Source organism: Ochotona curzoniae, unplaced genomic scaffold (assembly GCF_017591425.1).
Source record: "Ochotona curzoniae isolate NIBS_2020 unplaced genomic scaffold, NIBS_Ocur_1.0 contig_908, whole genome shotgun sequence".
NCBI lineage: Eukaryota > Metazoa > Chordata > Mammalia > Lagomorpha > Ochotonidae > Ochotona > Ochotona curzoniae.
This window is the reverse complement of record NW_024466607.1, coordinates 36,114,811-36,142,537: the sequence shown is the minus strand read 5'-3', so window position 1 is coordinate 36,142,537 and position 27,727 is coordinate 36,114,811. Positions and strand designations below refer to the sequence as shown.

The 27,727-nt window shown below is 45.1% G+C and overlaps 1 protein-coding gene across 1 annotated transcript in view; it reads right to left on the bottom strand.

The window, feature by feature from the left end:
* The window catches only part of SPIRE1 (spire type actin nucleation factor 1), a 153,055-nt gene that overhangs the window by 118,390 nt on the left and 6,938 nt on the right, over positions 1-27,727 (bottom strand). The window contains exon 3 of the mRNA XM_040994839.1: positions 2,156-2,190. Coding sequence (XP_040850773.1) covers positions 2,156-2,190 — 35 coding nt within the window. The remainder of the gene's footprint in view (positions 1-2,155; positions 2,191-27,727) is intronic.

The following is a 27,727-nucleotide window of genomic DNA, read 5'->3' as shown; positions in this document are numbered from 1 at the left end:
ACCACTCCAGTAACACCCTAGAAACACTCTTCCCCACACTAAGATCCCCAAGGCGTCATGAAATGACCATCACCATTCTCCCCTATCCCTGTGTACTGATGTAGTTCGACAGCAAGAAGTGGCCTCCTCTCCCTCTCCTCCCCTGTGGACACAGGAGAAAAAAAAAAAGGAAACATTTTTCCTACCTTTTTCAGTACCTGAATCTCCCCATCCTAGTGAGGGTAATATTAAAGAATGTAAGCAATATTAAAGAATAAAAATTTAATTGTGAGGTAAAAGATCCTAACTAATCAAATGCACATACACAGTCTCCTTTCTCTAAATTCATTATTTTAGTTTATTTTCCCAGGCAGGTCTGAGTCTTGCTTATGAAGTAGGATCTTCCTTCTCCCTCCAGGTAACCTTACCCTTCCAAATCTGAGAGAGCCGGCTGCATTCATTAAGCCAGGCTTCATGCTAAATGTTCTCCCTTCCTAGTGTGACAGCCCTGGCGAGGACGTGGAGGCTGAGAAGCGAGACGGAGAGGACACTCTGGGCCGCGCACCGGCACAACCCACTCGGAAAGCCCGGGCTGGGGAGTGTTTGGTCCACTCCCGATGCCTGCACTCTCATTGGCAGCACCTGGCTTAAGTCCTAGCTTCCTTCTTGTGTATAACCTGGGAGGCAGGGAAGCAAGGCTCTTGTAATTGAGTCCTCCAGGACGGGATTCCCCGCACACAAGCCCACTGTGGGCTTTACGGCCCCAGTTTCCCATCTTGGACCACAACTTAAACTCAGGAAAAGCAACCGCTGTCATCCAGGCCCAAGGTCAGTCACTGCCAAACATTTTTAGTTTTATAATCTCTTTATACTGAACTATTCCTGAGGTCATCTTTTATTCATGTGGGCTATCATGTATCAATACTAGAAGTTGATTTACTTTTCAAAGGGGAGGAGGATACCTTTCACCCTTATAAAATAACAGAAACAGATACTGTGTCAAGGGTAGTACTGCTTTAAGTTCTTGCAACACTCTGTTAAGTCAGGCTCAGTGACAGTGCAGAAGCCACACGCAGCCAGCCATGCATCCAGCCATGCAGCCAGCCGTGCAACTAGCCACGCAGCCTGGGCCAATCCACAGTACAGTCCCGACACAAGAAAAGTAAAGAGGTGAATACTCTGATGGTTCTGGGCATTCCAGCCAGCTCTGGTTCTGACACGCACTGGTCCAGCACTGGCTCTCCCATCAGAGACCCCCTTCTCCAACTTGGACTTCCGTCAGTGTCTGTCTCTCTCACACTGAGTAGCTGGAATGATTCACACCCAGAAACCACAGGTAAAATGAGTATGTTTGCATTTCCATTCTTTTATATGTTGAATGGTAAATATGTTACACGCAAATTCTAGCAATATAAAAATATTAAGTTATTATCTAGTTTTACAACTAACTTTTTTTTAAAACTACCTTAATTTTCAAGGTTAACTAGAAAATGCAAAAACAAACTTAATCTCTTAGGATACATAATCTCTTAGGAAGTCTTCATCTTACTTAAAGCAACAACTGAAACTTACTAAAACCTACAGCAACCTGTACATGTATTATTTAAACTAAAAATATAATTTCTTTCTATCTTTAGTTAGGCATTACCACGAGCACCCCAAATCCAAGAACGATGCCACTGCTACTCAAGATTTTGAATGAAGTCATTTCCATCAATAAGAAAATGAAACTGTATAAATCACAAAGCATTACTTTCATTCTTAACCTTCCCAGGATACTGCCTCTAAGCCCCTGCTTCTCAGATACTTACACATCTATCTCTACAAGAGTCCAGCGTTTTTAAGAGATCCTTTCACCTGGATCCACAAGATTGGATTATAAGACAAGTACATTGAAACTTACTAATTCTTAGGGCTCCGGAGCTAAGCTTATTTTAATTCCACAAATGACATAAGAAAACTGTTAAGAGTACGATTAAGCTGTTCTTTACCACACATCCTGAGAGGCAAGCACAAAGATCACCACTGTCCTTTACATTTCACTCTTCCTAAATGCAGTCGCTGTATACCTATTCTCTCTACACACTCATCAGAAGACCAACAGTTCAATTCTTAATTTAGTCTTCAAAGAAATGCAAAGCTGCTTTTCGAATAAATATCCATGCATTTATCTTACCTCTGTTTCTGTACATTGTGAATATCCCAATTTACCTGTAAGAAAAATACAAAATGTTACTTTCAGAGGATTTTATTAATGAATAAATACATTTGAACCTTAATATATATATTATATATATATCCCTCAATTTCACTATATCTATCTACCTAACCAAACTTAAATCTGTAAGTGGGACTTTCCAGAACATTTGGTCATTCTAGTAAACAGGCCCATGAGAAAATATTAAATAAAGAAAAAGATGGAAGAACATCCTTCGGTAGAACATCCTTAGGTAGGATAAGTGTTAAAACATTTATGCAAATGATGTACAAATTCAACATTAAGTAATCACTTTTAAAGTCTTGCTTTGTAAAAATACCTTAAAATGAGCCTGGCTGTGCTCTAGCAAGCAAAGCTGCCAGCTGAGATGCTGACATTCCATACAGCCACCAGCTGAGTCCTGGTTGCTCCATTTCCAATCCAGCTCCCCGCTAACGGACCTGGGAAAGCAGTGGAGGCCAGTACTTGAGCACCTGCACCCATGTGGGAGACCTACAAGAAGCTTTCCGCTCCTGGCTTTGGTCCTAGCCAATTTTTTTTTCCTTTTTAAATATCAGAGATTGTGAAGGTGAGTGGAGGATTGGAGCAGGATGGGGGTGCAGGTGAAGAACATTTTATGTGCTGGTTCACCCCCAACTGCCTGCAGCAAGGTGAAAACGAGAGCCAGAAACTCAACTAAGGCCTCTCATGCAAGTGTCAGGAACTCAGTAACCCGAGCCATCGCTGCTGCGTGCTAGGCCCATGTCAGCCAGGAGCTGGACAGGGATATCAAACGGACACGGGTGTTTTACCTTGTACCCCCTAACCATCAGGCTCAACAACCATGCTTGTGGTTGTTTCAATGCTTAACTAAGCTTTACATACATCATACCTATAGCAACACAATAAAAATGAAAAAACAGCTTTTGTAAGCTTCCCAATTCTTAAAATAACACCACAAAAATGATTTTTAAAAATGGGGTTTTTTTATGCCTCCCAATTCCTAAATGGAAACAAAATTAAAACACAATTTCTCATCAGATAATGGTCCCAGTAAGAAACATCGACTGAAATGCAGGCTAAAAAAAGCAAGAGATCTTGCATTCTGTGAGTTAAAAATTCTATGTAAGCATAAAGCCCATACAGGCATATATAGAATGAGGTTAATGAGTTTTTTAATGACTTATGGTTGATATTCATTATTATATAAATGTATTATATGGTTGTAAGTTCTATAATTTATTTTTATTCAAATGTTTACATTATTAATGACTTGAGGAAATGAATTATACTCAATTTAATGAAGTGATAATTTCTTTAACTTAAAACCTGCTGGACGGGCCCCACTCACAATCACAGCCTGCCTCTCAGCACCCCTTTCTGCTGCGTATGGAAGATACGGAGGCAGGGAAGGAAGGTTACCAAGACAAACCACCGTACAGAGTAACTCCTCGGGAGCAGACAGACCTACATCCTCAGTAGGCTGTCCGTGTAAGGCAAAGACAATTACAAGAAAAACACTGACAGTTTTACACAGGATCATTCTTGACAGTAGGTTGGTGAGAATTCTGAAACAGAGCAAGTGAGTGAACATACTGCCACTGGGAGTGGTGACTTACATACAGAGAGAGGGACTGTTATAAACCTACCAGGGGGCTGGAGAGGAAGAGCCCTGTGCGGAGGAACTGGTATTATAAGAACTTCAAAAACTCATGTGTTTTCTAGCTCTGTGCACCAGAAGGAGAACCCCAGTTTGCAAAAGCACAGCTAAACCCATTCTCCCTCAGCGGCGTCAGGACACACTGGGAAAACGGCCGGCTTCAGGGATGGGAGAGGGAAGTTACTATAATAGAAAGCAATGCAGTGTTTCAAGGATGACTTATTAAAAGAACACGGGAGTCACTTCATATGCCTGAAATTGCTTTGCTATAAGAATATTGGAAAATGTCTGCAGGGTGGGTATTGAGCCTGCTTGAGGAGTCCACGCTGACGCACTAGGTTCGATTCCCAGCTTGAGCTCCTAACTCCAGCCACGTGCCAATCCAGACCTTTGTGAAGCAGCAGTGATACTTCAAGTAGCTTGGTCCTTGCCACCTACATGAGAAATCTGGATGAAGTTCCCACCTCCTGGTTTCTGTTCAGCCCCAACCCCTGTGGATCTGAGGAGTTCTCTGTGTCTCTTCCTTCCTGCCTCCCTCTGGCTCCTAAATCTGAAAGGCGGGAGGAAAAAAAATAAAAGAGAAAAGAAGAAAGAGAACCTGCTCGGGAGAGTGTACAGCTCATCTTTGTTGCCCAAGTTCAACTGGTGAGTAAGGAAAAGATCATGAGTATAGCAGACTGGAAAACCTACACACCCTCGCCTGGATACAGACCTGAAAACCAGAAAATCCCAACTGCATGACATGAGAGCTTAAAGGAACCTCAGAAGTGATCCAGCCTGAGTAGTCAGATTCTTACACATCTGAGCAGAGTCCTGATTTCTCGTCAGGCACGCTGGTATGCCTTCCTTAGGCCACTCCTCCATTTTCACTTCCAGGAGCTGGTGGGAGGGGACTGCAGGGAAACTCTTCTGCTTCCATCATTTCTGTGACATCTGAGGCAATGCACTCCACAGTTTAACAACTTTCCTAAATTGGAAACTGCCAGTATAACACTGAGGGACTTTGACAGTTTGGAGCCTTACTAAGACTTGAGATGATCATATTCATTCAACTGATACTAAATTTATTAGATTGATTTTATGGAGGGATGGATTTCACCGTGTGATGATGCAAAATTGAAGGTAATATCTGAAACAGTATTTACGTATTACATTTTCAAAATATCAGAAAAGTACTTACATACCAGGAAGAAGGGGCAACTGGCACAAAAAAATGGAAGTTCAGCTCAGTGTTTCTCAAAACGAATGGGCATTTCAATAACGTGGTGAAAGTTACTTCTGCGTTTTCAATGCTATCATTTTAAAAGAGGCCCTCTGTTCTTAAGGTCTATTAGAAGAGCCCATTCATGTCCCAATAAATTTTAAAAAAAAGTCTTGGGCCCAGCGCGGTGGCACAGTGGTTAGGGTCCTCGCCTTGCACACCCGGGATCCCATATGGGCGCCGGTTCTAGTCCCGGCAGCCCCGCTTCCCTTCCAGCTCCCTGCCTGTGGCCGGGAAGGCAGTCGAGGACGGCCCAAGGCTTTGGGACCCTGCACCCGCATGGGAGACCCGGAAGAGGCTCCTGGCTTCGGATCGGCATAGTATCGGCTGTGGTGCTCACTTGGGGAGTGAATCATTGGACAGAAGATCTTCCTCTCTGTCTCTCCTCTTTGTATATCCACCTTTCCAATGAAAAAATAATAAAAATAAATCTTTAAAAAAAAAGTCTTCCTATCAAGTGTGTTTAACTAAGAAAGTGATGCTGCTAAAAAATATTTGTCACAAAGAACGCACCAGGACAGGCCCTTGGTGCAGCAAATTAGTGTGTTCCTTGGGTTGGCCAAAAACAGTATCAGAGTGCCAGTTTATGTTACAGCACCCAGGCTTCTGAACCAACTTCCTGCTGATCAATCCTGAGCTCCACCACTCTTGTGGAATATCCAGAGTTCTGGGCTCAGCTTGGCCAGGCCCCCAGGGAACGGGCCATCAGTAGGACAATCTCTCTTTTACTTTTATTCTCTCCCCCTCTCTTGCTAGCTCACTCTCTGCCTTTTCAAATAAACAAAATAACCATTAAAAAGACCAAGAAGAACTAAGACAACACTGTCACCTGAAGCTGACATTTTGGGTGTTGAGTGCTGGTGATCTGTCCATCTCTAGGTCTGTCCAGGAAGTTACAGGGCAGAACCTCTCCTAGTTGGTTCACTGAAACGCCTTCTTTGCCGTTTTAGAATGAAACATGACATGGCGCATGCTCTGCTGACCTCAACAGAATCACAAATTCTGATGAACTACATAACTGTGTCAGAAATAAAGGCACAGTTTCAGAAATTTCCATATGGCTGTTAGCACACATAACCAAAGACGCAAATGAGTTCAATCAGCAAAAGGCAGATCATTTCCACCCAAAATGACACAATTCCTGAAATTTTATGGTGATTAAAAAATAAAAAAAGATTTTACTTATCTGAAAGGCACAGTTATACAGAGAGGAAGATAGAGGGGCCTCTGTCTTCTAATTCACTCCCCAAGGGGAGGCACAACGGTCCCGGGTGGGCCAGGTCACAGCCAGGATTTATTCCCTACCTCCCTTGTGGGTGCAGGAGCCCAAGAACATAGGCCATCTTCTGCTGCCTTGCCAGGCACATTAAGCAGGGAGTTGGATAAGAGGTGGAACAGCTGGAACAAACCGGCATTCAACAAACATTCAATATAAACAACACAATTTTTTTTTCCTAATCTTTTGCTATGTGACTAAACCATGGGCAAATTTTAGGTTCACTGGATCATTGAAAGTATTGACTTTTAGGGTCAGCATTGTGGTGTAACAGGCTAAGTGTCCACCTGCGATGGCTCTCCCACATGGAAGACCCAGGAAAAGCCCCTGGCTCCTGGCTCCAGCCCAAACCAATCTTGGCAGTCGCAACCATCTGGGGAGTAAACCAGTAAATGAAAATCTCTCTCTCTCTCCCCTCTTTTATTTGTAACATTGCCTTTCAAATAAACAAATCGGGGTCAGTGCCATGATGTGGTAGGTTAAACCTCCACCTGCAACGCTGGTATCCCATATGGGTGACAGTTTGGGTCCCGCTGCTTCATTCCTTTTCCAACTCCCTGTTAATGTGCCTGGCAAAGCAGCAAAACATGGCCCAAATCCTTAGACCCCTGCCCCATGTGAGAGACACTGAAGAATATCCAGGTTTCTGGCTTCAGGCCACTCCAGTCATTGTGTCCATTTGGGGAAGTGAACAAGCAGGCGAAAAATCTCTTTCTCTAATCTATCTTTCAAGGGTCAGTGCAGAGGTTTAACTGGCTAATTTTCCACCCATTCATTCTGGCATCCCGTATGGTGCTGGTTTGTGTCCTGACTGCTCCACTTTCCATCTAGCTCACTGCTTATGCTCTGGGAGGGCAGTAGAGTATAGGTCAAGCCCTTGGGCTTTTGCACCCACATGGGAGACATGGAAGAAGCTCCTGGCTCCTGGCTTCAGAATGGCCCGGCTCTGGCTACTGCCTCCATTTGGGGAAAGAACCAGTGGATGAAATCTCTCTCTACCCTTTTCTCTGTAAATCTGCCTTGTTTTTAAAAAGTAAACCTTTAAAATCTACCTTTCAAATAAAATAAATCTTAAAGTAAACAAAAAATACTCTTTAAAAAATATACTTTCCCCAGCTGTAGGCAACTGCCTAGGTTGCTTTATACGTAGGCAAATGTTACACTGTCAGGTGAGTTCTGTGATCGGGAGAAAAGCAGCCTGCAGCTGGCATGCATTCTGGGCCTGGTTAATACCAAATTTGTGTTAACTATACCAATGCGCCAACATACCTGCCTATTCCTTATTTTTTTTAAAGATACATAGGGAAGGCAGGGAATGCCAGGGTGAGACATGCCATCCCAGGCCACAAGGCAAAGGGCAACATACTGTCCAGGGAAGGGGATCTGCAGATGTATTGGAGTGGAAGCAGAGGAGGGCACGTTCTATAGGGAAGGAATGACTTCTGATGTCTTCCAGGAGCTGAGGCACGGCACTCACATTTAGAGGGGGTGAAAACTGGAGGGCATGCTGGGTAAGGCTAAGGTACCTGCCCACCTAGGAGACCATCGCCCACCACCTGCTGCCATATGCAAAAGCTCGGGCTGTTTGAGTGTCAGGGGGTGCCCATGTCAAGCTAGGCTGCAGCACCCACCAGATCCTGAGAGAACTAGATCTTGGGAGCAGATTCTGTAGGGCAATTGTGGATGCACTTCTGTGGGACTGCAGTACCCACAAGTTTGCATAGAAAGCTGGTGGTGGTGATGGGCCAAGCAGGCTGGACCACTGATCTCACCTGACAGGAACCCTCCTGACACTGGTGGGAACCAAGGCCGGGAGCCAGGCTGGGCCAGGCTGTAGCACCTGTTGGCACATGCAAAGGCTAACACTGAGGGCAGAGCGTATCAAGCAGGATTGCTGCCCCAGCTAGCATGTGTGAAATTCAAGCTGGGGGAAGGCCTGGTAGGGAACCTTGGGGAATTCCTCTTCTTGGTCACAGCTCCTGCTGGGGAGCACAAGGGGCTGGGGTGGGCTAGGCCAGGCAAGGCTGTAACACTACTCAGCATCTGTGTGGGCCAGATCTGGGGACAGGTTGTTCTGGGTTAGGCTGTAACACCTGCCAGTGGGAGCTGAGACTGTGCGCAGTCCATGCCAGACTGAGCCGAAGCACCCACCAGCATGCCCAAGACCAAAGGATAGGAAAGGGCCTGGTGGGCAAACTCTGAAGACTCCCCTGCTGGGCGGCATTTCCCCCTGGTGAGTGCCAGGAGCTGGGGTTGCGGGTGGACAAGATTGGGCAAGTCTGTAGCACCCAGGTGCATGCATGTGGGCTGGGTCTGGGATCAGGCACCCGCTGGTGCTTGTAAAATCCAGCATGGGTGTGGGACAGACTAGGCGAGGCTACAGCATCCACTGGTTCCCATGAGAATCAGGTCTGGGGCTGGACCTGGCTGAGCTAGGCTGTAGCACTCACCAGTGAGTGCCAAGACTGGGGGCTGGCCATGACAGTCTTGGACGCAGCATCCACTGTCCACTGGCACATGCGAGATCTTGTTTCTAAGAGTGGACCTGGTAGGGGAATTTGGGGAACCCCCCCACTAGGACACAGCTACTGCTTGTGATAGTAAGAACTAGTGTTGGATACTGGTCACTCAATACCATGTCAATTAATTCCATAATGTTGTAAATTGTTGCTGATGTTATGTTGTGGCTTTTCATTTGACGGGATGATATTCTGCCAGCTCTACTTCCAGACCAGAGATGGTCTTCCCAAGAAACTGTTGAATTTATCTGGACAATAAGATGCTGGACTCTATCTGTGGTACATGCTTGTAATGAAGGAATCATGACTGGATTAGAACTGTACTACTGCAACAATGGGGAAGAATCCACCATGGGGGGAGGGGATGGGGAGGGACTGGGGGAATCCCAGAGCCTATCAAACTGTGTCATAAAAAGAAATTAAATTTAAAAATATAATGAGACACGGATTTTACTGTGAAAGTAAGTATGCATTTGAATATTTAAAACAAATAATGCTTCAAGAACTAAAAAGTATGCTAAAAGAAAAAAAAAGAGCTAGTGTTGGGAGCAGGCCAGATCAGGCTGGGCTGCAGCACCAATTGGCATACATGTGGGCTGGACCTGGGAATGGACATACTGACATGAGTGAGAACTAGAATGTAGTACTGGCCAGGCCTGGCTGGATTGCAATACTCAGCAGTTCACATAAGAGTAGGGGGTTGCGAGTGGGAAGGGATAGTGTCTAGGCTGTGCTAGGTTGCTGCACCTGCCGGAGGCAGACCATACAAGATTGGGCTGCAGCACCTGCTGGAATGCACAAAACCCAGGATAAAAACAGGCTGGTTAGGAGAGCTTTCAGGAACTCCCAAGATGAACTGATGTTTCTATAAGTGAGTTTGACAGCTGGGACTGGGGTAGGGCTAACCTTGGCTGAGCTCCAACATGCAGCCAGCATCTAGGCCGGGTCTGTGGCAGGCTGGCTGGACTGAGTCATAAAACTTGTCAGTTTGCATGACATCTGGGGCTGGGACAGAACAGAGCAAGCAGCTGAATCCACCAGTATGTGTGTTGGCTGGGGGAATCCAGCCAACAGGTGACAGACTGAACCTAACCCCGCACTGGCTGACTCACACAAGAATCAAGTCCAAAGTCACCTCAGGCAACGTTGCCTGGGGGATTCTCCAACTGGAATGCTGCACTCAGACGATGAACACCCCAAAAAATCACAGGATTTTCTGTGTACCCTGACCCTGGAGTGCATGTTTTGGGATAAGGCCTCCTCAGCTGCTGATGCCTGTGCAGTGGACAGCATGCCCACGGGGCACAGGACAGCCTGCTCTTCTAGGACAGCAGGGGACACGAACTGCTTTGTCAGAGGATGGAGAGCAGTCAGGCTGGGCAATTCTCCCGGCCAAGCTATGCAGCATGTTCCTGGGTCTGTGGATGCACTAAGGTGGACTTTGTGAGTCAACGGACCTTGGAAAAATCTTCTCAACCCTGGAGCCATGAAGCCAACAACTTCTCAGAACCATCAAAGCCACTCCAGTAACACCCTAGAAACACTCTTCCCCACACTAAGATCCCCAAGGCGTCATGAAATGACCATCCCCATTCTCCCCTATCCCTGTGTACTGATGTAGTTTGACAGCAAGAAATGGCCTCCTCTCCTTCTTCCCTGGGAGGGGGAAAAAACTGAAACGTTTGTCCTACCCACCTTCTGGTAGACCTTACCCTCCTCACCCTAATCAGAGGCCCACAAGGACATGCATCCCTCTTAACTATATAAACAATGTTTAAAAATATTTTTAAAAGTGCATTCGCATGTTAAAATTTGGATGCCAACGACATCCCCTGCTGCTCCCTTATCTGTTCTGTAAATATTTATTGAATACCCATTAAATATTACTGGTATACACTGATGATACAACAGCGAATAAGCCAGGTAAGGTCCTTGCTCCACAGGGCTTACCATTTAGTATCAATATATGCAAAAAAAAAAAAAAAAGCAACCAAAGACAATTACAAGTGATAACGTAACTGCAACTAAGGATAAAAAAGGAAGAAAAAAAATTACCCAATATAGGGTGATCAGCTACAGCTCCTTGGGAAGATGATATTCAAACAGAAAACAAAAGGTTGTGTGGAACTAGCCTACAGATCCGAAAACGGAAAAAAACAAACTCTGCTCCCAAAACCAGGAGAGAAGGTCAGGGATTTTTCTACACATACTGAGTTTGGGAAATTTTATCATTTCCAACAATATGGAAAGAAAAACAAAAAAAAAAAAAGATCTGAAAAAGAAAAAAGAAAAAAAAAATCGCCCGAATCACCTACCTGTGCAATATGCTTGGTCAGATTTTACAGGATGCAGGCCACATGCTTCCTTACCCAGGTAAACAAATGCTGAGACAGCATACCTCTGCCTGACATGGTTTTGCTCTTTCAGATAACTTTTTCTGACCCTGATTCTTTCTGGTTAGGAATGTAACCTCCGATTTTAAAAACACTCATGGAAATAGTACTCACTCATTGACAACACATTGTGTGACAGGCACTTCCCAAAACTTGAACCTTTACTCCTCTCTGCAGATTTTGTCCCAAGCCAGGCTCCAGGTCCCTGTGTTTCTTCTTCTTTTTAAAAGATTTATTTATTTTTATTATTAAGTCAGATATACAGAGAGGAAGATCTTCTGTCCGATGATTCACTCCCCAAGTGGCCACAATGGCCGGAAATGTGCCAATCCAAAGCCAGGGACCTGGAACCCCTCTACGTCTCCCACACGGGTGCAGGGTCCCAAGGCTTTGGGCCATCCTCTACTGCTTTCCCAGGCCACAGCAGGGAGCTGGATGGGAAGCGGGGCTTTAGAACCAGAGCCCATATGAGATCCCTGCATGTGCAAGGTAAGGACTTTAACCATTAGGATGCTGCACCCAGCCCAAGGCCCCTCAATTTCAAGTCACTTCAGCTACAAATCAGACTTTCATCCTAATTCTGAAACGTGGGCTTTTGGTTTGTTTTCAGACAGCTCATGCTTTGCACAGTAGATTCCATAACTAAACTGTTTCTTCAACAAAGTAAGGGAAAGCCCTGGACTGTTACTGCCAGTGGCCCTCTCAGGGACTAGTAGGGGTGAGGAACCTTTCCTCTGATAAGAGCTACTTGGGTATTTAAACCATTCACGGGTCACACAAAAATTAGCAATGTAAAAGTTAGCCTGCTATAGATTTATTGGATTTTGAGTCTTATCTGCAGTTCCCTTGGCGGGACCAGCCATTTGTGAGTTCACAAGGCCTTACAGAACCCATGGGACAAATGGTCCCCATTCTGATCTTGTCTAATAGTACACATGGCAAAAAAAGAAGTGTCACTGGATTGCACCAGCACAGGCCATTTGTGAGCCCTCATCCACAGCTCTCTGCCCTTTTGGCACTGCCTATTCTCAGGCCAGACCTCTGGAGGTTGACTGTACAAGGCTAATACCACCCATTTCTCCCTCAAGTCAAGGTCTTATCTACCAGCCAGATGAGGACTGTGTTAGAGAACCTAGACATTTCCAACATATTCCACAGCACCATTTTATAAATATCAGATTTTAAAATATTTTTCATTTGGCAGCCTTAGTTATTACATTACTGCACAGAATAAACATCATTAAATGTATTTTCCACTGAAATATCTTTCTTTCGTGTAACTGGGTGACACTCAAAGCTAGTGAGGCAAACAGGTTTAATGGTAATGGCTATCTAGAATATGATCACAGAAGGGTTTTTTTTTTTAAGATTGATTTATTATTTGAAAGTCAGAGTTACAGAGAGAGAGAAAGAGAGAGAGGCGCTAAGAAGAAGAGACAGAGACATCTTCCATTTGCTGGCTCACTCCCCAAATGGCCACAGCGGCTAGGGCTGGCCAGGTCCAAGGCTGGAAGCCAGGAGCTTCCTCTAGATCTCCCACACGAGTGCAATAGCCAAGGCATTAGAGCCATCCTCTGCTGCTTTCCCAGGCCACTAGCAGGCAGCTGGATCGAAGTGGAGCAGCTGGGACTAAAACTGGTGTCCACTTTGGATACTGGCACCCAGATCAGCCTGCTAGACCACAGCGCCAGCCTCACAGTCACAGGAATTCTAAGGGCAAGGATGAAAGCGAGGTGTCCTGTGCTGACTAATCAGCAAGCTTGTGACAGGAACAGCAGGCAGCAAGCGCCATACCTCTGTCAAAAGACAGGGGTAATGGAAGGTACTTGTCCTAAATTTTTCCCCTAGGTATACTTACTTAAACTTTGTTTAAACTTCATGAGATCTGAGAAAAACACTGAGGACACAGCACCACATCACTTCTTCCCAGAACAAGGAAGGGGAACCTTCCCAAGCCCAATCATAAAAGCAAGTCAACTGACAGGGCCAGTCCCAAGTGACCTAGCATCCTCCAGTCAATTGCAGAGTGCTGTTTCCCATGCATTTTAGACACACCTCTGTGTACATTCTTAGAATCTCTCTCCCACACCAGCTCATGATCAAGTAGCAGGGCACCTGGCCGAGGAGGGCCCTGCCAGGCACCTCCCTCTCCCTTGGGACAGATCACAGCTCTGCCCTCCATATCCACTTCGCAAGATACCTTACCTGTTGCTGACGAGGCTTGGGCATATCTGATTTAAAACATAAAACTACCCAAGGACACATTTCAGCTATTTATCTTTATATATATATATTGTCAAGAAACACCTTTCTTTATGTCATACATCTTTATTATAAAAATAAAATACTAAAGTCTTCAACTATGAATAAAAATGACCATTAAATAAAATAAAGGTGGCAGCCTAAGCTAGGAGTCAACTACCATTAAGCACCTTTAGCAGTTTCCTATCAATACTATTGAGCTTTATACACAATAGGCATGAAACAGTCCAAATATTTCATGTAAGCTATGTCTCAAATGAAATTGGTTCCAACAATTTAGGGGATAAGGTTATATTTATTCTTTTTATTATTATTAAGGTAAACAAGTATTCCTTTACTCCTGAAAAGATTTAAAGATGTTAAAATAAATGATTAATAGATGAGTATCGGGTAAGTCATAAAGCAGTTAAGAGAAGGGAGAGATAAATTCAAGATTAAACAGAAATCAGTAGCAGCCAGTGTTGGGGAGTGGCAGGGTAAGCTGTCACCTACAATGCCAACCTATGGTTCGAGTACTGGCTGTTCTACTTCTGACTCAGATTCCTGCTCATGCGCCTGGGAATGCTCACTTTTGCAGCACGTGCACTGAAACTGGAAAGCTCCTGCGCCTGGGAAAGCGGCAGAAGTTGGTCCAAGCGCTTGGGCTCTTGCATCCGTGTGGAAGACCCAGAAGCAGCTCCTGGCTCCTGGTTTCAGCCTGGCCCAGCCCTAGCTGTTGCAGCCATTAGCCATAACCAGCAAAGAGAAAATTCTCCTCTCTCTCTTCCCTCTCTAACCTCTACCTCTCTCTTTCCAATTAAAAAAAAATTAAATTACTAAAAGCTAAAAATGATGGTTAAGCACTAATGAAATTTCTCTGACAGCTCTCCATAATGCACTGTAATTTCTTCTAAACACCTCGTATTAACACCTAAAGCAAACAGAATCTACGCAACAGCCAGAGTACCTGTACCTCTGACTGGCTCCATCTCCAGATGGGGTTAGAGCCCTCCAAACTCATGTTTAATATTGTTTTCAATGTATTAACCTGGAACCGAAGAAGTCTGAAATAATTATTTCTTATAAAGGTTAGGAAAGGCTCAGTAAAATCAACCTGCACGGTATATAAGAGCTGACAAAACACTCTCATACAGATCCGCTTTTCGCTGTCACAGCCGAAGAAGGGCCGGCTGGGGGCAGGTACTGCGCTGCTTGGGACATGACATCCCACACGGGAGTGTTCAAGTCCTGACTGCTGCTAACGCACCCTGGAAGGCAACAGGTGCTGATTCAAGTACAGGAGTCCCTGCCACCCACGTGGATGACAAGCAGGGAGTTCCTAGTTCCTGGTTTCAACCTGGCCAACCCCCTGGCTACTGGGATCATCTGCAGAGTGAACCAGCAAACAGATCTTTTTCTCTATCTTTCGAATAAAGAAATCCAAAAAACGGGGGGGGGGGGGTGGAGCGCTAGATAAACTTTATTTCCATTTTATAGACAAAGACATAAAGCTAGATGACTTGCCTGAGGACTTAATCATGTTAAGTGTCAAAGCAAGAGCTAAAACAGTTCCTATAGCCAGTCTGCATGCTCTTTCCAGGCTACTATTTGACATTAAACAGTGAGCTTACAACTGTCTGCAAGAGCAAAGGAACAAGAAGGCATCAACATGACTTCACGGGAAAAATATTTTTCAGGTCAGTGTAACTTCCATCAGGTGTAGTCATCATCTTGCCTCCCACTCCTGCCCGTCCCGCCTTCCCTAGAACTAGGCACCTAGGCAGAAGCTGGAGCCTCAGAAGATTCCTTCCTTCGCACCTACAAATCAAAGACAAGCTGTATTTCCTAAATCATCGACCTGCCTCTCTCTCTCTCTCTCTCTCTCCATTCCTTCTTGTCCTGGTTCAGCCCTACATCTTCCCCAGGTGCAACAGCAGTAATACCCCCTAAGTGGCTTAGCAAATTAAAGGCTACTAAGATCTAAAGATAGTACTCAGCACCTACTGATTTGGCTTTCAGTTTTGTCCAAATTAACACATCTTCTATAAAACTCACAGGGTCACCCTTTCTAAGAGTTATCTGCTCCCATCACCTGCCTGCTGTAAATGTGCAAAGGCTTTGCCAGCTGTCTTGTATAGCCCATAAATACACTCAACAGTGGCACAAATTCCTTCATAACCTCATCTCGGACAACATACCTTTCTAGCTTGTCTCACTCTCCACCACTCCCACATACATCCTATGGCTCCAGGCACACTGGGCGCCCACTGCAGAGAAGACAAACAGGTTTAATCTCATGATAATTGGTAGGGACTGCCTGGAAAAAAAAAATCCTGTTGAGACCTCTGAGGCTGTTTATAAATTGAGCAGCAACACTGTGATGACTGATCGGCAGTGCTGGCCTTTGGTTTTGGCAAGTGGGTGACTGTACAAACACCACTTACATCGATGCACCACTGCTTCTCAGTAGGATATGTCATCTTCTGCCACGTGACACTGCCCTCCTTGCTTGCACCCTTTCTTTCACCCCGCTGACCACCCCTCAAGACCTCTAGAAACTAGATTTCCTATGTGAAACTTACGTGACGTCAGCAGGCAGGCAGTCATTCTCTTCTCTAGGTGCTCATAATTTTCTATGTGTGTCTCTACTGTTTTGAAATTACGGCACTGTACCACCCTGTGAGTTCCCTGAAAGTATCAAAGCACTTTATTCTTTGTCTCTTCAACATCTAACATAGTGTGTATGTATGTTAATAAAGTGAACAAAGTCATGGAACAAGGATTCCTCTAACATTTGTATAAGAAATCTAAACGGATACGGCCTCACTCAGCACAGGCACCTACGGTAACTCTTAGCAGCATCCTATCAACTACCTATCAACTGTACCTGCTCCTATCTTCACAGGCAGATTTTCATCTCTCAAAGGACAAGATAACAAAGGAATCTGGCTCCTGACTGGGAGTGGGAGATAAAATGGGAAATAAGAAAAAAACAAACACCATACGAATTTTTTTCCAATAATGCATTAATACAAACAATTCAGAAAGATCTAAAAATCAGTTTCCAGAAGCTAATTATGGGCCAGTAGGTCTGGTTGTAATTAGGAATATAACTCCTCCAGATACCTGATACATTTTTTTTAACTTTATTTCTTCACTAACAAGTAAGATTCACGTTAGAACAACATAAAGACATGAAAAAATGTTTATTATAATTCCACCAGCTGCCAAGTGCCTGGACTGAGTGCAAGTCGCATCAGGCAAGATTATAGTACTCCCTGGCAGGTGCAAGATCCAGTGATGGGAGAATGCCTGGCAGGGAACTGTAGGCAACCCCCTGTTAGGCTGTACCTATTGCTGGTAGCACACGAACCAGGGCTGGGGATGGGGCTGGCTGGGAAGGGCAGTGGCATCTGCTGGCATAAAGGAGGGCCAGGTCTGAAGGCTGGCTGGGCTCAGCTGAGCTGTCGTGCCCACAGGTGTGCATAGGAGTCAGATAGAATGCAGCTGGACCAGACTAGGCCACAGCAGAAGCTAGCCATCCAAAAACCAGGACTGGGGGTGGGCTGATGGGGATTACTGGGGGGCTGCTCCGACTATACCTTGCTATCCATTGGTATTGTGATGGCCCAGTCTTTGGCAGGCTGTCTGGCTTGGGTTGGGCTGCAACACCTATCAGTTCATGTTAGGTATGTGGCTGGGGTGGAACTAACCAGGCAGTTGAATCCAGTGGTATGTGTGTTGGCTGGTGCAGGTGACAGCCAAACATGACCTTAACACTGGGTGGTGCATACAGAAGTCCAAACTCACTCCAGGCAAGATCTCCTTGGGAGGCGGGGGGGTTCCCTGACTAGACCATGGCATTCAGATTCCAGCCACCCCAGAAAAAATTAAAGAATATATGTCCTGATCTTGGAGTGCGTGTTTTGGGATAAGGCCTCCTCAGCTGCTGATGCCTGTGCAGTGGACAGCATGCCCACATGCACACGGGGCACAGGACAGCCTGCTCTTCTAGGACAGCAGGGGACACGAACTGCTTTGTCAGAGGATGGAGAGCAGTCAGGCTGGGCAATTCTCCCGGCCAAGCTATGCAGCATGTTCCTGGGTCTGTGGATGCACTAAGGTGGACTTTGTGAGTCAACGGACCTTGGAAAGATCTTCTCAACCCTGGAGCCATGAAGCCAACAACTTCTCAGAACCATCAAAGCCACTCCAGTAACACCCTACAACACTCTTCCCCACACTAAGATCCCCAAGGCGTCATGAAATGACCATCCCCATTCTCCCCTATCCCTGTGTACTGATGTAGTTCACAGCAAGAAATGGCCTCCTCTCCCTCTTCCCTGGGAGGGGAAAAAAACTGAAATGTTTGTCCCGCCCACCTTCTGGTATACCTTACCCTCCTCACCCTAATCAGAGGCCCACAAGGGCATGCATCCCTCTTAACTATGCAAATAATATTAAAAAAATTTTTTTTAAAAGCTGGTTTGACATCCATGATCACTTCTCACAGTGCCTAAGTTCAATTCTGGACTCTGTTCCTGATTTCAGCTTTCCAGTAACGTGCACCCTGAAAAACAGCAGTGACAGCTGAAGTAGTTCCCACCAACACGGGAACCTAGGATGGAGTACCCAGAGTCAGTTCCAGCTGTTGCAGAGTAGGTCATTGTAGAGATAACTAAAGACATCCCAGCCAGGCCTTCTGGGATGCTAATGGTCTATTTCTTTGTCTGAGGCCTGGCTACACAAATGTGTATCATAAAACCCATCAGTTATGACCAATGTACTTTTTTTAAGATTTATTTATTTATTGGAAAGTCAGATATACAGAGAGGAGGAGAGACAGAGAGGAAGATCTTCCGTCCGATGATTCAAGTGAGTGCAAGGCCGGTGCTATGCCGATCCAAAGCCAGGATCCAGGAACTTCTTCCAGGTCTCCCACTCGGGTGCAGGGTCCCAAGGCTTTGGGCTGTCCTCAACTGCTTTCCCAGGCCACAAGCAGGGAGCTGGATGGGAAGTGGAGCTTCCGGGATCAGAACTGGTGTCCATATGGGGACCCAGCATGTTCAAGGTGAGGACTTTATCAGCTAGGCCAGGGCGCCGGGCCAACCTATGTACTTTTAATGTGTTACATTTTAACTAAAATCTGTTTCAGAAATGAAGACAAAACAGAGATGTTTCCAGACAAACAAAAAAGGAGTGAATTCAATAGTGAAGCAAGAACTCTTCCGGAGGAAGAAATGGGCCCAAAAGTATAGCAATAAATGGAAAAAAACAAAAAAGGAAAAAGAAAATATGTGAAGACTCTAATACTAAACTGTTTAAGAATATACTCCTGGTGCAGTAGCCTAGTGGCTAAAGTTCTCACTTTGCATGTGCCTGGGATCCCCATATGGGCCCTGGCTCATATCCCTGAGGCCCAACTTCCCATCCAACTCCCCGTTTGTGGCCTGGGAAAGCAGGTGAGGATGGCCCAAAGCCATTGGACCCTGCATCCATGTAGGAAACTGGAAGAAGCTCCTGGCTCCTGGCTGCGTACTGGCTCAGCTCCAGCTGTTGTGGCTGCTTGGGGAGTGAACCATTGGCTGGAAGATCTTTCCGTCTCTCCTCCTCTCTGTAGATCTGACTTTCCAATAAGAAATAACAATCTTTTAAAAAAGAATATATTATATTTTGGCATTTAAAATACATAAAATACACTTCATCACACAAAAAGCAGGAGAAAAGCAGAACGTGTTTTAAGGTCAGGGCCAGTGCAGTGGCACCATAAGCTAAAATTCCCCAAAATACATTTTTGTAATGAAATCACTTAAACTATAAGAGAATGTACAATGAGTAAGGTAAGCCACCATTTGCCATGCTGGAATCCCATGTCAAAGAGCCAGTCTGAGTCCCAGATATTCCACTTACAACCAAGCTCCCTGTTAATGAGCCCAGGAAAGCTTGCAAATCATGGCAAGGCAGTTGGACCTATGTCACACACGGTGGAACGGGGTAGATTTCCCTAGCCACTGGCTTCAGCCTAGCCCAAACCCAGCTGCTTCAGCCATTTGGGGAGGGAACCAGCAAAAGAAAGAGCTATCATACATATTCTCTTTCTCTTCTCTCTCTAATCTCTGTGACTTTTGAATAAACAATATATTTGACAAATATACAACATATAAATATATATAAAATATTTAACAATTTTTTTAAAAAAACTACCAAATTATTAAGGCTGGCACCATGGATTAGTAGGCTAAGCCTCTACCTGTGGTATTGCCAGCATCCCATATGGGTACCTATCTCGGCTGGTTCGCTTCCGATCCAGCTTTCTGCTTATGGCTTGGGAATGCAGCAGAGGCTGGCTCATGTCCTCGAGTCACTACACCCATCTGGAAAACCTAGAATTATTCCTGGCTTTGGATCAACCTAACTCTTGCCACTATGGCTATTTGGGGAGGGAATCCATATGTAAAAGATTTCTCTGCCTCACCTTCTCTAACTCTGCCTTTAAAATAAAATCAAATCTTAAAATGTTAGCTCCAAAAAATAATCGCTTATTAAATAATTCTTAATCAAAAGTAGATGAGCCTAATGGCACACAGTAAAACCGTCATGATACAAGAAGGAAGGTGTTTGGGTCTCCTCCTTCTACATGAATTAAGAGGGAAAAAAGTTTTTAAATGAAAATATTTGCAATTAGGTTAAATGTAGGTGAATTCCAGCCAGAAACTAAAGATATATTACATAAACAAATCCAAACTATGTATCCTGCCTTGTATAAGTACACCTTAAATCAGAGAATACAGAAAAGTTGAAGGTAACATTATGGAAAAAGACTATAATAATATAAACATTAACCAGAGATACTGCTCTTAATTATACACCCATAATTATAACTATAATGATAAAACATCAATCCACCAAGATATCATACTTCTAAGTTTGCATGCAAATAATAGTATAGCCTTACTATAGAAGCAAAAATTGCCAAACTAATCCATGAGTAAAAGAAGTCACAGTTAAAACTGGAAAGATATTTCAATTAAATGAAAATATATAAAAAAAACCTTCTCATCAAAACACACCATTATCCCACAGAGCATAAGGTATCTGTAATACATGTAACAGGAAAATGGCTCACAGAGACACATAACAATCAAACCCTATTAAAAATATTTAGGGAAGGGGGGTGGCCCTAGCAGCCAATCCTCCACCTGCAGGACTAGCATCCATGTGGACACTGGTTCAACTCCCTGCTGCTCCACTTCCATCCAGCTCTGTTCCTGTGACCTGGGAAAGCTGTGGAGGATGGCTGAGGTCCTTGGACCCTTGAACCCACATGGGAGACCTGGAAGAAGCTCCTGGCTCCTGGCTGAAGATTGGCTCATCTCTGACCACTGCATCAATTTGGGTAATGAACCAGCAGATGAAGACCTGTTTCTTTTCTTTCTGCAAATCTGCCACTTAATCAGAAATAAATAAATCTTCAAAAAAAAAAAAAAAGAAGAAGAAGAAAAGGAAAAAGAAAGATAGAAAAGTAATAGGGAGCCAGTACTGTAGCTCAATAGGCTAATCCTCCACCTTCAAGCACCAGTATCCCATATCTGGGCTGGTTCAGGTTCCAACTGCTCCTCCTGCCATCCAGCTCCCTGCTTGTAACCTGGGAAAGTGACAGAGCCTTGGAACCCTGCACCCTCGTGGGAGACCTGGGAGAAGCTCCATGCTTCAGATCAGCTCAGTTCCGGCTATTCCAACCACTTGGGGAATGAACCAGCGATCAGAACATCTTTCTGCCTCTCCTCTCTGCAAATCTGCCTTTCCAATAAAAATAAATAAATCTCTAAAAAGAAAAAAAAAAAAAGAAAAGAAAGCAGTAGACGAGGGCTCAAGTACTTAGGTGCCTACCACCTGTGCAAGACCTGGATGGAGTTCCTGACTCCTGCTTGCTGTACTTGGGGAGTGAACTAGTAAATGAAGGCTATTTATCTCTGCCTTTCAAATAAATACATCTTTCATACAAAGATGTCTTAAAAACAGTGAAGTAGATGAAATTACTATGAGCTGAGGAGGAGGAAGTGGAAGGGTATTGGCACGAGGAGGGAGGAGTAAAACTTTCCGGAAGCTGTGGTGATATCAGTACATCACTGGAAATTTAATTAATGATATGAAATAAGCAAAATTATAGCTTCTACCTCCTCTAAAAACAGAAAAATAATCAAATTACTTCAGCAGAAATTTCCAAAAGAGATATGGATAGAGATAACAACATATGAAGAGGCACTTGATATGACTGGCCATCAAGTAAATGAAATTTAAAATCACCCTGAGATATGTATTATTTCTGTACATATAGTAGACATCCACCAGAAAAGCTGAACCTTTTTAAAAACAACATTCCCAAGTGCCACAGAAGATGGGAAGCGAAAGAATACCCCACTGCTAGCAAAGGCATAATGAAGCAACTCCTTTGGAAAACTACTCAAGCACACTTACCCGACAATCTACAACCCTGCAGGAGGATACACACCCAGGACACAGATGCAGCACAAGCGTCTACATATATTTGAGACTGTTCATAACAGCCTTCTATGAAATAGCTAAAGCTGCACAGAAGGGCACCTTTTAGCCTCGGATGAGATGGTGAGACATCTACGTCCTCCGACCAAGGCACCTGGCCTGAATGCCCGGCTCCACCCTGGACAGAGCTCACCCTGGGTGATGGCTCAGCTCCCTGGCACCCACGTGAGAAACCTGGATTGAGTTTCAATTTCCTGACCCAGTCCCAGATATCTTTTCACTCTGCCTTTCAAATAGATAAGTAAATTTTAAAACTATTCATAAACAAAAATTAAAATCAAATTAAAACTAGGGAATGTATTACTATCTTTTTCAATTAATGTATATTGTTCTATATACATTATTTTGCTCATCCCTAAACTAATAATGACCCCATGAAACACCACAACATGCACATTCAATACTTTGTAAAACCATACTTTATCTTTTAATAAATGTACAGATCATAAAGGAACACACAGAGTACTATTTTATCTATACTGTACTTAAGCACACTAATGGTAAGCACTAATGAGAATGCAAATGTACAAAATGGAGAATTTTCAAATGTGATTGATCAGAAATATCTGCATGGTTATGCTGCTGTTTTAGGGATATCTCCTGCCCGGGCATCCACAACTGCTTTTAAGAAGGAGATACAGGGCCTGGCACTTTAGTCTAGTGGTTAAGTCCTCGCCTTGAACACGCCGGGATCCCATATGGACTCTGGTTCTAATTCTGGCAACATCACTTCCCATCCAGCTCCCTACTTGTGGCCTGGGAAAGCAGTCGAGGACGGCCCAAAGCTTTGGGACCCTGCACCCGTGTGGGAGACTTGGCAGAAGCTCCGGGCCCCTGGCTTTGGATCATAGCAGCTGCGGCCATTGTGGCCACTTAGGGAGTGAATCAGTGGACGGAAGATCTTCCTCTCTGTCTCTTCTCCTCCCTGTATATCTGCCTTTCCAATAAAAATATTTTTTTTTAAAGGAGATACATGGTCTTGAGGTTTACCCCAAATCAATTCTTTTAAATTTGTTTGTTTATTTCTTTATATTTATCTATTTGATAGAGAAACAGACAAGAAGGGATTTTCCCTTGGCTGGCTTACTCCATAAATGTTTCTAATAGCAAAGGCTTGACCAGCCCAGAGCCAAAAGCCTGAATTAAATTTAGGTCACGCATACAGGTGGAAAGGACCCAAGTCCCCGACCAGGGCATGGGGCAACAGGAATCTGGACCAGAAGGGGAGCGGGGACTTGAACCCTAGCACTGTGATAACGGATGTGGCACCAGAGGCAGCATCCCACTGCTACGCAAACATTCAATCGGTGTTTGATCAGCCACATACCTCAGTCAATCCACACTTATCCCCAAGCTACATTACATGGATCCCTTAGTTCCCAGACAATCGATGTCACATCCCAACATAAGCTCTTGTAGGTTCAGTTCCCAAGCATCTCACCTTCCTTACAAACAGCTTGTACAGACTCTTCTGCTAACCTCCCCACTCAAGTGGTCTCCATGGTATTCAGCGGTATCTCATGGACCAAGTAATTAAAAGGCAGTGCTAGACACCAGTCGAATTAAGATTTTTTTTCCCCAAATCTAAGTTTGAACAAGAATAACTGAACTCAAACATTTCAGGTTTTCTTCCATATTAAAAACAAAACCACCCCAGTAGCAACAATTATACCCAGTCCTTAGAACCTGTTTTCTAAATATCGTTTTACAATAGAAGGAGCCAGAAATCCTTAGAAATATGGCTGATGCTAGTGGCTGTGTCAGGAAATACATAGTGTCAGCCTGGAAACATTCTGAGTGGCAGATAGCAAGGGTGTGCTCCACCAAACAGCTGCATGCAGAAGGGACCCAGGGCTCAACGGAAGGTGATCAATGGCCACGGCTGGAAGACTGAGCAACAAATAACGTACAAAGTATAAGTTATCCAGAAATCCAGACCGATTATAAAGAAATGACCGAAAGGGGATGACACGGTTGCACAGTGAGTGAAGCTGCCACCTGCAGTGCTGGCATCCCACGTGAATGACGGCTCAAGCCCTGGCTGCTCTACTTCCAATCCAGCTCCCGGTGACTGCACCTGGGAATGGGTATGGTCCAAGTACTCGATGTGAGAGACCTAGATGAAGCTCCTGACTGCTGGCCTCGGTCTGGCTGGGACCCAACCATCACAGCCATTTGAGGAATGAGCCAGCAGATCAAGATCTCTATTTCTTTCCCTCCCTCTCTAACTCTACCTTTCAAATAAATAATCTAAAAAATATATTTGAGGAGGCAATCATCTTCCTTACAGCAGAACTGAAAATATAAGTAGATGTCCAGCTCTCTACGAGACAGCTTAATTACCTAGTCCTCCTCCTCAGATGCAAGCTGCGCTGGAGACATTTCTAAAGGAAAGTGTTTACAAAACGTGAAAATGGTTAATGTTTTAGGGGGAGAAAACACAGCAAAAATACTGTCTCAACTCAGCATCAAATACCAAGATCGACATAACTGACATAACCAGTCCAAAATGAGTCCTCCATCACTCTGGCATTCTTCACCCAAAACTCACACCTCAGGTTTAGGCATGAACATATTAGGCAAACCCAAAGTATGGAATATTTTTCAGAACCCCTGACCAGCACTCCTCAAGGCTGTCAAGGTCATGAGAATCATAATGAATAAACATGCTATCCTGCATAGAATTCCTGTACTGGAGAGACAACATTAAGAGACCAACTGGGGAAATGCAAATAAAATCAGGAGTTGAGAGTAAAGTTATCAAAGTCGGCTTTTTAGTTTTGACAAAGGCACCACAATAAGACGTAAAGATGAGGGACACTGGACGACGGGTATATAAGTATTCTGCTCATTTCCCCTGTAACTTATTTGTAAATCTAAAGTTATCCTAAAAGGAAAACTTGATTTAAAAAGCAAAACTAACAATTAAACAACACCACAGCACTTCAGGGGGTTAGAATTTAGCCTTCCCCCAGCTGCAGACAACTTGGTTGCTTTGTACCTAGGCAAGTGTTACACTGCTGGGAGAAAAGCAGCTAATAGCTGGTGGGCATTCTGGGCCAGGTTAATGCCAAATTTGTGTTAACTATACCAGTGTGCAAATAGTTACCTAGATCCCTCTCTGGTTTGTTTTTTGTTTGTTTGTTTTAAGGATGGTTGGGGACAGATGCTGGCACGTGAGCAGACAGGGTCTGGGGACCTAGGTGTGACTGTATGTAGGCCCTGGGTGGGCAGGTAGGGCCCCAGGCCACAGTGGCACACTGCAGGAGGACCTGGCTTGGGGATTTGCACACTCACAGGCAGGGAAGTCTATGGATTACTCAGGGAAGTGAGTCTGGAGATGTGTGGGAGGAAGGACTGCTGAGGGAGCACTGTCAGGTGAGGAGTGACTTCTGGGGCACTTCCACCAACCTGGCTACTGCACTTGCAGGTAAATGGGGAGGCTGAGATCAGGCAGCTTAGAGGAGGGAAACCAGGGGACCTTTTAGGGCCAAACCATACACCTGCCCATGTGGGAAACCTGAGCTGGGATTGCTGGTATTAATCACCACCTACTGGTATGCACAAAAGCCATGGCTAGGGGGCTTGCCTTCTAGGGCTCAACCATAGCACCCATCAATGAATGTTGGGGGATAGGGTGGACCATGTTAGCTGGGCCATGGCACTAACCAACTCATGACAACCAAGTCTGGGAGCAGATTCTGTGGGGGATTGTGGACTCTTATACCAGCTAGTTTACTCAAGGATTGGGAGTGGTGACAGGCTGAGCTAGGCTGAGTATTGCTCCCCAATACTTATGGGCACTGGGGTTGAGAACAGGCCAGGATGATCCAGGCTGTAGCACCTGCAGGCACACCCAAGAATTGGGTGTGTGGTGAGGTTGGGCTACAACTTCCACCAGCACACACAGAAGCCGAGATTGGGAACAGACAGTACTGAGTAGGGGCTTAGCACCCACTGCCACACCTGAGATCTGCATCTGGAAGTGGGCCTGCTGGGGGAACTTAGGGAACTCCCCTGGTGGGCCACTACTCCTGCTGGTGAGCACGTGAGTCAGGCCTGGGTGTTGGTCACTTGTCTACAGGTGTGTGGGTTGGCTCTTGGGGGCAGTGGGAGGGGGCTGGACCAGACGGTGTTATGCCAAACCATAGCACACTGGCATCCACAACAGCCAGGACAGGGTACAGGCCACACTGGGCAAGGCTAGGCTATCACACCTACTGGTGTGGGCTGAATAGTGGGACTGGTTGTTTGAGCTAGATTCCCAAACACGGATGATGTGTACAACAGTCAAATGGAATGTGGGACAGACTGGACCAGTCTGCTGCATATACCGGGGTGTGCAGGAACCATAGCTGGATGCAGGCCTGGAAGGAGTTACTGGGGGTTGCTCCACCTGGGCTACAGTTCCCACTGTTGTGTTTTAGGGCATAGTGTGTAGTGAGCAGGGATAGGCTGGGCCGCAGTACCCAGTGGTTTGCATATGAGACTGGGCTAGGGACAGAACTGATCAGGTGACTGCAGCCACCAGTGTGTGTGTAGGCTGATGTGAATGACCAACTGAGCTGGATCCCGCACTGGTTGGCACACACAGGAGTCAGGCCTGAGGTCACCTTAGCTAAAGTTTCCTTGTGAATGTCCCCAAACTAGACTACTGGACTCAGAACTCAGAACCATGGTGGAAACCACAGGATCTGCGATCTGACCATGGAGTGCTTTGTGTTGCAACTGGGTCTCCTCAGTTGCTGAAACCTATGCAGCCGACCACATGTCCAGATGCACATGGGGACATGACAATCAGTTCACTAGGGCCTGCAGAGGATGTCTAGTGTACCATGGAGGGCAGAAGAAATTGGACAGCTCCCCCAAACCTTGTCAGTGAGTATCTGGACAAACTGACACTGCAAGGTGGTCTGCATTAGCCAATGGACCTTGGAAGGATTTTCTTGACATTGGAGCAACAAAATCAACAGCATCTCAGAACTATGGAAGCCACTTAAGAAGTATGCTCGGAACATGCTCCAATTGGGGACCCTGGGATGACACTGGGTGGCAGCCCTTCCCTCCATTCCCAGGTACTGATAATGGTTGGGCTGTGGGAGTGGCCCTCCTTCCTTCTCTCCTCGCTTTCCCCAGATACAGGGAGAAGGAAGGAGATTGGAGACAGTTGTATCATGCTACTTTCTCCCATTCCTCAACCCCAATCAGTGGTACACATGGGCAGGCATCCTTCTCAACTATGTAAACATCATAAAAATAAAATAAAATTTTTATTATTTAAAAAAAAAAGGATTTAGCCTAGCACCCATGTGCCCACTGGGTTCAATTCCTTGCCCCCTTTCTGACTCCTCGTGCCAGTGTAAGCAGGCAGCACTGATGGCTCACCTATTTTTCAACAAATATTTGGTAGAGAATCTTTCGCATTTTTCTACTCAGCCAACAGGAAGCAGAGGGGACATCTGAACCAGAACATAAAGCTCTGACACTACCATAATGAGAGCAGCACTGGAACTAGGAAACTATAAGTGAGTTATTTCAAAATTCGCCCGTTTTTGGCAAACACAGCCACTCCTGTACAACAACTCAAGTGCCAACTGCACTGGAGGGCAAAGAGCCAAATGTGACAACGACCTGACCAG